Here is an 11,429-nt window from a genome sequence, read left to right as displayed (position 1 = left end):
AGAATCTACTGGATTTTCAATGTTGATTATCTCCTAAGAGCAGACAGATCGGAATGAATAATTACACATTTCATAATATACACCCATAAAACAATTTAATTACAAAAATAAAAATATGTAGCCTTTCTTAGAGTGTGTCACATTTTTTCAGATTTTGCATGATTCTTACAAAGACAGCTACTTAAATTACGTACATTGTAGTCCTCCTAGTAGTACAGACAAACACAAACCGTAGGAGATAGCTGTATGACGTGAAGATTCGGAGACGGTAGCTGTAGATCTGATGGTAGCAAATTGAGTTTCCTAGCAACGCGTAAGCGGGGTCATTGGACGGATATTTGCTACAGTCAAATTTAGATTGAAGACAACAAAACATCCTGAGCCATCTGTGGTCAAAATAATATTTTCGGTTTTATAATGTAGGTTTAAAAATATTTCGAGCTGTTCTCTACTTCGGAATGATTTGTGTGCATGTAAAAAGTGCACTGCTGCGCAGTTTTAGTGACCGTCTGCTGCATCCATGCTACAGTGATATCATTCCCGATCACGATACAACGGAAGACACCGCACAGGAAAGTCCTTTATCTAGACACCAATTTAACAACGTATTTAGAATAGAAGTTTGTGAAGCTAAAAGTAGGACAGACAGATATATATCTTTGGCTGTTTTAGAAGCCTGTTTGAATTTGTTTTACAACCGCACTTTATATAGAAGGCGGCCATTGATCCGACAAACAAGACCGGTAAGTGAAAAATATGACAGTTGGAACAGATTCTAAAAAAAGAAGTAGTCAATTGAAAAGATGTCGTGTTTTTATAATTATTGTTTTGAGCATTATAATTTATATTCCACTGTAATTGGTTTATTCTGGCTATTCCAACATCCTAAAATTTGTAGGTAAAAATTATAAAATCCATATAGGAAAAGCCAGAACGGTTGTATAAACAAGGGATTAAGTTTGTGTATGTAGGAATATCCAGAATTTATATTTTTAAATTTTATTAAATATTCAATATTCATGATGACAATAAGTCATTGATAATACACACTTTATAAGTACATAATATTCAAGCACTGATAACATTGTAAATAAATGAAAAAGCAGTAAATAAAGTTAAAGTACACATGATTTGTTTAAAAGAATCATACAATAAATGCATAAATAAAACATACAAAGCACAACAGCTCAAACACTAATCAAAAGTTCACAAGTCTACTCTAGATGCAAAAGATGAGAAGCAGCGTAAGCAAACGACTGATGTGAGTTCATGGTTCTGTAGACGAATCTTTAGTGTTGTCAGTCTTGAGTCGATCTCTCGGTATTTGCGTTTTCTTGGGACACGTTTACCATCGGCTTGGTACTGGGGCAAGGTGCAGGCATGGACGGCTTCTTCGTTTGTTTATTAATTAACTGAATTTAATTTTCAGTCTCTATCTTCTTTCCAATATTTCAACATTTTCAGTCTATATTTTATGTTTATTACCATGAAAAAATTTATAAATTTGGCAAAAATAGCCCCACATTTCTCTAAAACACATTATAATTTTGCTAATAAAATGTTTAAATCCAATGTTGAATCCCAAATTTACCTGTAAAATTAATTAGGCAATAATTACTAAAACAACAAAACCTACTAAAACAACATCCATTATTATCTGCATGTAGGAATATCTAGAATATATATTTTTAAAATGTTGGAATAGCTAGAAGACACCCTGTAATTACAGTGTATAGCTAAGAGCATGCGCATGCTTATAAATTAGGGGACGATTATTTTTTGTATTATTTTTTCTATTTTGGGGGGTGGGGGGGGCTTGATTCAAAAGTGTTTATTTCCGTATATGTAAAAGCATAATGTTCGGATCAGAGTGTGTTGAAAGGCTCAAACTTGTTTCTCCCATCTTCAAGATGTAAATATTTATTTTCGAAGAGTTCTGAGTCGAAATACTTATGTCAATATTCTTCCTATAGCTCTTTACCTCCTCAAAATCAAATAGTCATCTACTATTGGGGATTTTTTTTTTGCAAAATAAAAAAAAAACTGCATCAACAGAACAACAAACAAACAAAAGCAAAACAAAAACAAAAACCCACACAAAAAAACCCATGAAACGATTGGTTTCTTTATAACATTCTGCCATGCATCTTTCTGGAAACGAAGTAAAAGTCATTCAGTATATATGCCAAACATGGACTATGTCATTGTGACAATGTGTCTGCAGACTTATTTATATTTCAGCGTATATACAACTGTAGAGGGTTTAGAGCTATAATGGGATATGATTTGACATTATTTAGATTTAATACAACTACAAATGTAAGTATTTTAACATGCTTTGCACGCATCATAAATTATAGTAGAGTGAAATCTAAACCCAATCCAGCATAAAACAGACCCCGTACTGTATTGTCCTGCACAGAGGATATACGTGTAATCGATCTTTTGCACAGAGGGTAAATTCGCTATTTCATAGCTTTGCACTTCATCAATTTTATTAAAATTAGTATAGCACATGTGTAACGGCGACAGCCTGATGTGAGTTCATTGAAGAACATTGGGTGGCCTGAAGCTGACATTTTTCATCCCTGTGGGTTTGTTGTCTCTTTGACATAATCAACCTATCCGTTCTCCTTATGTTTGTAATGAGCATATACTCATGCTTTAACAAAGTTTTCACATCCTGTAGAGAAAAGCCTCTATGCTAGTGGACTGGTGCGTAGTAAATATATAGGAAACATTAATAGGTCGACTCCAACATAGATTATCGCTCTTTATACCCTTTTAGTCTGAATCGTTTAAAGCCCTGTTCAACCGAACAAACCTTTAAGTTTAGAAAGAGTAATCAAGGGAACCAAGGTTATAGCGGTAATCAAAAGAATGTAATCCATGGACAAAGACCAGACATGGAAAACAGACATACACAACAAAAAACATAAAGTAACTAAAATCATACATACAAAGAAACAAAAGTAAATGAGCAACTCGGACTCCACTAAAAACTGGGAGCATGGACCTGGTGCACCGGTAGGGTAAGCGTCCTCTGCTTTTCTAGAAACACCCGCCGAGTTGCTCATAAAAAGTCAAGTCCGGGGTAGACAAACAAGTTGTTTCAATTGCGTTGAACCCATTTAAGACATATAATATGAAATAAAGTTTTACCAGAGCTCCAGGTAAGCCTTAGGGAAAAACCCTATTGTTTTGGTGAAATGGAAGGAAATATGAAATTCTTAAAATTTCCCTTTTTATGAAAAACTCATTATTGTCACATTGAAACTGAAAAAATACGTCCCTGAAATAAGAATATATGTTGAATACATCGACAATTAAAACAATAGTACCCAGCATGTCTATCGTACACAGTTTATATATTAAAGGCATTTTTATTCATGGGTAGGTTGGCAATTTTTCACATAACTTGACTTAGAAAAGTTTAAATATTTATTACTTGAGCTCATTTTGACGCTAAGACATTATATTAATGAACTGTATCACACAAAGGCTTGATTGAACTACGATATTCTGGAAAAAAAAAACGGGAAATAACGGGTGACATAGAGAAATTCTAAAATTCAGAAAATTCCATTTTTTACAATTTTATAGTAGTTATTACCCTAAAAAGAAAATCTAAGCGCCTGAATGGATCAGATATATTGGGAACATCATTATCTTAATTACGAATACCTAAAATATGAGTTTTTCGGTGTCGGTATGCTGTGAATGAGAATTCCGTTTGATACTGAGACCAGTTTTCTAGGAGTAGGGGTAATATTTTAACATTTTTTGAATATTCTTTCACGAAAATTAGTTTTTCGTGGTTCATTTATGTAGAACATTAAATTATCTATCGAATGATACCAAATTTGAGACGTTTTAGTTGACTAATAACTTGTAGAGTCGAATTTATGTGATTTTTGACCGAAAAATCGAAAATATCATTTTTCGCATTTTTTGATAAATTCTGACTACGAAAATCGCTAGAATTTATCAAAAGAACCTCAGAAGCATAAATTGTAATAATACTAAATAGAAAATACCAAATAAACCATTTTTTTCTGATGCATTAATACTCCAGGGGTCTTGACATTGAAAAATATGTCAATTTAGCGATTTTTCGGCGGGGTAGGGTACATTTTTTTCCATTTTACCGCAGCTTTCTTGGTACTATTGTAAAGCTGAGACATTGGGCTACATGATTATATATACATATGTCAGTTTACTACGTTCTGTAGAAAAATGAAATTCGTAGAATAAAAAGAAAACTTAAAAATGGATTCTTGCCGCAACGAGGTATAAAAAGGAGCCAAAAAAAAAAATACAAAATGCTTCAGTTTATTTTTTGGCTACAAAAAGATTCGAAAATGGGAGGTATAAGGGTACCTGACAATCATATTTTGGTTGATGAGTGGGGGTGCATGGGGGGTTATCTCAGATCACGTACTATGTTATTTCTGTGAATTTTACTACGTCGGGGCGGAACGAAGTTAAATTTGACCTGTAACTTATCATGGTGAACTTATATACCAAAAATTATGTCAATATCTACAAGCGTCTCATTACAAAATCCGGAAAACTGAAGACGGACTGACGGACTGGCGGACGGACGGGTCAAAACCATTATACACTCCGCATCTTCGTTGCTTGGGGTATAAAAAATGATATCCAAATTTCTGAAATCGTTACATATATTTGCTCATATTATAGGCATTAAATTATAGAGTGCTTTTCATCCTCAACTTTATCTAATGAACAATACTGACATTTTTTCAATGATATATCTGGTATATAATTTTTGGAATATCGGTCTGTCTCACCCCTTAAAGGTCGAGCACTTATTCCTATTTTACTGATTGATTGATTGTATTTGAATTCTCTTAAATTCAAGTTGTTTCCCATTCCAAATAATATTTTACTTGATTGATAAGAAAAAAAAAATTCCTTGTTCAGATTATAAAACCTATAAAGACGATATAACTTATCTGTAATCACTTTTGTAAATTTTTGTACGTTATATTGTTTTTGTTTTGCACACTTATATCAAGCTTTTTAAGAATAACTTCTATACTAGAAAACCACGAATTTACATTGTTTTGGTGAAGATTTTTCGATTAATCTATATCGGACAATTCGACCAAGAGACATTTCGGACCATGACAGCCTGCAGTTCCTTACCAAAACTGGACATTTCGGTCCATACATATTTCAGATCAAGGGAATAGGAGAATGCTTAAGGACAATAAAACATTGTATATCATTACAAAGTTTACCATTTTGGAAATTAATAATGACATGTCTGACACAAATAATTAAAGGACTTTAGTATAATTCTTCCTTTCATTGAGTGAATTTACCACTGCGTATTAAGATGTGCAACCATCCAAATAAAAGTGATAGTCAAAATACTTTCTGATTTATTGAACATCATAACTTGTATTTTTTAGGCCCCGTGTGGGTCCGGGTGTCAAAAGAATAGGCCCGCAGCAGCGTTAAGCTTGTCGTAAAATGCGACTAAATAGCGCTCAGAACCCTAGCCGAGGGCTAGTGCACTCTGCCCACAGAGCAACTGAGTTGTGTGCCCCAGTTGGTGGAATGGAGTAACCCTGGCATATTACATACTGTAATTTCCAGTGGCAATCAAAATTTTGTTGTCCTTGTGTCCCCCATCCCATTTTTCATTTCGTTATCGTTTCATGTCCATTTTATCATCCATTTCATGTTCATCGTCTGAATACGGCTGAAATATTACTGCTCGTGCGTTAAACCCCAACAATCAATCAATCATTTACGATTTACGTTTAAACACCATTTAGAGCAAAGGGAGCCTAATGCAGCAAACCCTCTGAAGTGTCTGAAAATAACACATCATCAACATACAATACAAAATCTTTTCGGCGACCATTAACAATTATGTGGTTTTCACTAGAGGATAAAAATTCGTGTGGATCATTTATAAATAGTTAAAAAAACTATCATATCAAAACAAGTGTGTGATGATTTGCTTAAGAATACAGTCCCTGTATTGGATAAACTTCCCACTTGCCCCATACCCCATTCCCCATTGCCCCATCCCCCATACCCCATTGCCCCCATCCCCCATTCCCCATCGGCCCATACTCCATTCTCCATTGCCCTATTTCCCATACCCACACCCTATTGCCCAATACCCCATAAAATGGGAAGTTTATCCCATACAGGTACTGTATAGGTAAGAAATGAAGTATAATCTCTCTCATTTGACCAATACCTATATCTGGAGCTCTGAGCTTTACACACAAGAGGTAAGTTTCATGCGTATTCAGATATTAACGAAAGTGGTTCAATTCTCGGTACATGTACTGTGTGTGTGACTCTTCGTGTTTGTCGATCGTTTTCATTTTGTTTCATGAAAAAAAGATGCAAACTGAAATGAACGATGCCATTTTCTACATAAATCAAGTTAAGCTAATATGGGACAAGGTAACCTGCAAGAGAACGAAGTCGTATTAATACAATAAAAAAATATGCCTTTTACGGTTTAACTTCAACTGGGATTTATATTTCTTTATAATTTAACAAAACAAAAATTAAGATATGATATTTAGACATATAAACATTTATTTTGTGTTAAAGGTACAAAATTGAAAATGTTCCGGACTCGGTATTACACTTAGTACTACATGTTAAATTCCTGTCAGACTTAAATCGGGCTCTCGTTGTTTCTAAAGTCAAGAGTTTATTTCGTATTGATAGCCTTTATCAGGACTTCGTCCTCAATTAAGTGTTTTGAATAACTCACAAGGGTAGAATTCTGTCCTAAACTTAATGTGTCCTACTTTATTACCGGTGAATACATGAATCATTAAACAAAATTTGGTGACAAGGCCCAATTTATATTTGTATCTTTTATCACCAGCTCTTGTTATAATTATAGCTCACAAATGGCTTAAATATTTGTACCATTCACTTATATCTTAACATTAAGTGCGGTTAATCAAGCAATTTAAAATACAAGGCAATTATCTTAAGCCTTTATAGATGTAATAAATATTTTTATTTAGAGTTGACGAAACTATTACAAAGAATGTAAACAATTAGGTCAGAAGGTGCTTCGAGCACTTTAATGAATTCATCTTCAAGGAAAAACCAACACAACCAGAAATGGAAGTAGACAAATAAGGTTACATACAAGGTTAAAAAGATTAGCATACAAACTAAAAGAAAATATTGATAAATAATCATACATCTTAATTTTAAGTCTTTGTAAGAATCAGGCAAAATGGGAAAATCAGAAGCATGCGTATCAAAAACCCACCGGTCTGACTCAAGGATACTTTCTCTACTGTGAAAGTTCTATTGTTCTTGGGTACCAATTTTGGTGGTTTTCGTGGGTAGGCCAAACCATGAAATTCGGTAACCAACGAAAAGGAGATTTCCTTTGATGTGTATATTGATAACCTCAAAACCACGAATTAAAGAATTCACGAACTTGTATTTCATCCCTAATCCACGAATTAAAGTACTTTCACATTATTTGAATAGACCATTATTTGATCACTGCATCACTGAATTTGCTCAGAAAATTTTCAATAGAATATTAGAACAATGATGACGGAGTTATCTGCCCTTAAATGTTCATTTTCAGTGCATTTCAATGAAATGTAACTCAATGGTCCAGCATGATATGGGAAATCTTGTCTGTTTTCCTTGATTCTGATGGTGCAAATAGTCAAATTACACTATCAAAATGATGGGTTTTCCATATCATGTTTCACCAACTGCCTGATTTTTACAGGGACTGAGTCCATGAGTGCTCGGTTTAGACCAGTTTCACTATATATAGAGTAAATATATTTGGGTATGAATCAAGTTAACCTTTTTGGGTTTTTATATTGTTAGCCTACTTACTTTTAATACAATTGTTGTAGACATCCCAAATCTTTCTAGTACCTAAATATCCGAGAAATGGTCATTACGAAATGGAATTTCTAAAGCCGGTCATTTCAAAATTGCAGGAATGCAAAAGGGTAGCGTTACAGTGCCTCTACTAAAAAACACAAATTTCATAAACAACAATTTGTTGTAAGTTTCTGAGTGTTTATTTTCAATATAAACTGTTTTCTTTTGTTCGTATGCTCCATGCACGCTCCAATGACCACAAGCTGTCATGTCAAAGCACTGCCTATGGTATTTGTGCAAACGAACGTTCATGACCAACACATGAAGTTAGATACATTTGTAATAATATTATTGATATATAGTCTTTTGTTTATTTTGACCGTGTTAATACCTTCGAATGCCATTTGGCATACCACGGAGCCAATACAAATATGGTTACTTACCAACACTATATTATTTCTTGGTTCGTAAGGAAATCATTAGATCTTTCATTTTTAGAGATGACAGTGTCAAAGAGCACTTGATTTCTAATATGAGGCACGTGTAACCTGTAAGAGGACGAAGTTGAATATATCGATATTTTTATGCCTTTTACAGTTTTACTTTAACGAGGATTTAATTTTCTTAAATATGTCATAAATTGTGAGCTATGAGTTTGAGCATTTTGTTTTGGTTCAAGATACGAAACTACATGTGGCAAGGATCCTTACTCTTTATGCCATTTCATTTCAGGTTAACTTCCTGTCTGCTCAGTGTTTCCAAGGTCATAGGTTAAATTCGTATCGACTATTATGAGTTTTACGAGTGAAACATTATTGCTTTCTACACTCCAGCTTAATTTTGTGGCATGCAAAATCTCTGCTGTTAATTACAATTATGGTATATGTTCATTTTCAGACAAATTTAAAGCAAAGTTACATAAACAATACAATACTTGCAGTTCTATGAAGTCGAACAAGAAACCGACACCATATTTGAAGAAATTCTTAAAACATTAAGGAACAAACTCTATGACATTTTATGCTTGCTGACATGGACCTCGGCCGGAACTACTGAAGCTATAATTACACAACAACGAAATATACGAGATACCATACTAAATGAAGTCATGTCGGATTCTAGGGACTACGAGAGAAGCTTGTTCATTATTGGTGGCATAAGACGAATGCTTCAAATTTATAGTAGTTGTAGGAATTAAATAAATTAAATACATATCACCGTGAGAACCCGCAAACAAATACAAACCAATATACAATATACCCTACCTACCATGCTCCAAGTTTTTAGTGGAGTCCGAGTTGCTCATTTGCTTTTGATACTTTGTATGTATGATTTTAGTTACTTTATGTTCTTTGTTGTGCATGTCTGTTTTCCATATCTGGTCTTTGTCCCTGGATTGCATTCTTTTGATTACCGCTATAATCTTGGTTCCCTTGATTACTCTTTGTACTCCGGAGATAATTCATCATGTAATTAGTCTGATATTGCATGTCAAAACCTCTATCAACTGCAGTATCAATACGAGACCCCTATATCAGCCAATGACCATTGAGTGTTCATACTGCATATGATATATCAGCCAATGACCATTGAGTGTTCATACTGCATGTGATATATCAGCCAATGACCATTGAGTGTTCATACTGCATGTGATAATACAGATTTTTTTTGACACTTTTCATTAATTGTATTTGTATTTGCCTCATGTTACACATAACTTGTGTCTGAGTGAAATAAAGAATCTTGAATCTTGAATCTTGATGTTCATTATGTCATATATTTCAACTATGCCTGATGTTTGTTCTGAGTAGTGGTGTGATGAAGCCTATGTGTTTACGATATAATGGTAATATAATACAAATTTAACGTATTTTATGCATTGTGTATTTTTAAAAATAATTTTAAAAATATTTTAGAATGAAATAAAATGTTATAATATTTATATACATAAATTTGTTGTATTGAGACTAAAAAGACATGCACATACTGATCAAAGAGAAAATAATTCTTTTGATAATAAATGTACTATACCTAGTTTTAGATTTGATACAAGAATTGAAAAAAAAAATAAAAAAGACCATATCAAAAGGTTATTTTCATTTTCTTTTAATGTAACGTAAAATGTCACCAACACCGCGTGTGGCGTCACTCACAAAAACAAATACCTGAATGAACCTTTAAATAGACTTTAATAGTATTACAAGTTTTCTGTCGTTTTGTACCATAAATTCCTGCAAGAACGTAATAGGCGGAAGTCAATGACATCGTTATTAAATGATTTTGTATGTTTCACATGTATAACTGGTCCATTAACAGTCTGAATAATTTTACATAATTAGCTTAAACGAGACATCTAAGGGCAATAATGCTACAAATGTACATGAACATTGTATACATCTGGAACTGTATGTTTAGTAACAATCATAATCTCATATTCTTTTTCAAGTTTAATTTATAATTATTCATAATTTATTATATCCTGTTCATAATTTCATATTTAATATAAAAATGTCAGCTTCATATTGTTTGATTTTTTCTTGTAATTATTTGATTTGTGATTGATTACAGTTAAACCTAATTTGGCAAATATTTCATTCATGCCATTCGGGAGAAGAAGGATTGGCTCTGCTTTGTACTAGTCCAAGCACCATTCACCGAGGTGTTTCTTTCCAGCAATATACCTCTGTTTGTAATGATAATTGTGAAGTTTTGGTATTTAATGAATTGATACAAGAGCCATATTTCCGCACCTAAAGTATAATACCACAGGACGTTAGAACAGATGCATTATTGTTAATTTTCCTACTTTGGTATAGTAAAAAGTGAATAGGTTGGGTTGCCAAGTAAATTGTCAACTTGAAGACACATTTGCTTGATTAGACATTTGTCCATTCGATGCTTCTGCATTTTTAACCTATATCTACAGCGCTTATTTGATATTATCTTATTTGGAACGCGTTCAAGCAAAACAAATGTGATAGTAGTGAAATATACAGGTACATGCAATAGACCTTAAGTTATGTTTCATTTAAACATGTTCGCACTTCATCCGCATAACAAGTTTTGATACATTTTCAAGATGTTGCCAGTCGAAATGCTCTTTTGTACATTGCAGCCGAAGAATACTTTAGCTTTAGCAGATATAATTTGTCTGACTCTCTCGATATGACATGGTCATTACCGACTTAGCTACAATCGGTTCCCACAGTTAGGTTACATATTACAACACATATAACGGCTTTCTTCGTAAATGTGAGCTCTCACATGTTAGCATTTAAATTTACAGCTGCTATAAATTGCAGTATTTTAGGGCTATTATAACACTCTTACTTTTTGGTTTTACCACGTGTATATGCTTAGATCTTTATTAAAGAGATTATTACATGGCAACTACATGTAGTTCCAAACATCTTCTGACATTAGAAAATGCACGAAATTTGCAAACTTTATTCAATTTTTAAACCACACTTGATTTGAAAATTACATAGCATGATGTTTGTTTTGTAAATAGGAGGGTCCAATAATCTCGATTTGAGAGACGATAAAATGCGTGG

The 11,429-nt window shown here is 33.3% G+C and overlaps 1 protein-coding gene across 1 annotated transcript; it reads left to right on the top strand.

The window, feature by feature from the left end:
• The first annotated feature begins 207 nt into the window (after nt 1-207).
• LOC148621251 (uncharacterized) lies at nt 208-8,766 on the top strand. The gene is made up of 3 exons (XM_088575397.1): nt 208-743; nt 2,242-2,319; nt 8,608-8,766. The coding sequence occupies exons 1-3, from the start codon at nt 459-461 to the stop codon at nt 8,668-8,670; spliced, it is 426 nt and encodes a 141-aa protein (XP_088431523.1). The 5' UTR covers nt 208-458; the 3' UTR covers nt 8,671-8,766.
• Nucleotides 8,767-11,429: the final 2,663 nt, after the last annotated feature.

This window comes from Perna viridis, chromosome 3 (genome assembly GCF_037379345.1).
Source record: "Perna viridis isolate PV_CMFRI_1.1 ecotype Kerala chromosome 3, ASM3737934v1, whole genome shotgun sequence".
NCBI lineage: Eukaryota > Metazoa > Mollusca > Bivalvia > Mytilida > Mytilidae > Perna > Perna viridis.
This window is presented reverse-complemented; position numbering and strand designations above follow the sequence as displayed.

What these genes read in the sequence shown, in the direction of transcription:
- LOC148621251 (XM_088575397.1), top strand. Translation starts at nt 459, where the DNA reads ATGATTTGTGTGCATGTAAAAAGTGCACTGCTGCGCAGTTTTAGTGAC. An exon ending in TGATCCGACAAACAAGACCG is followed by an intron (nt 744 to 2,241) that starts GTAAGTGAAAAA and finishes TTTATATTTCAG; the next exon opens with CGTATATACAACTGTAGAGG. An exon ending in GATTTAATACAACTACAAAT is followed by an intron (nt 2,320 to 8,607) that starts GTAAGTATTTTA and finishes ATTTCATTTCAG; the next exon opens with GTTAACTTCCTGTCTGCTCA.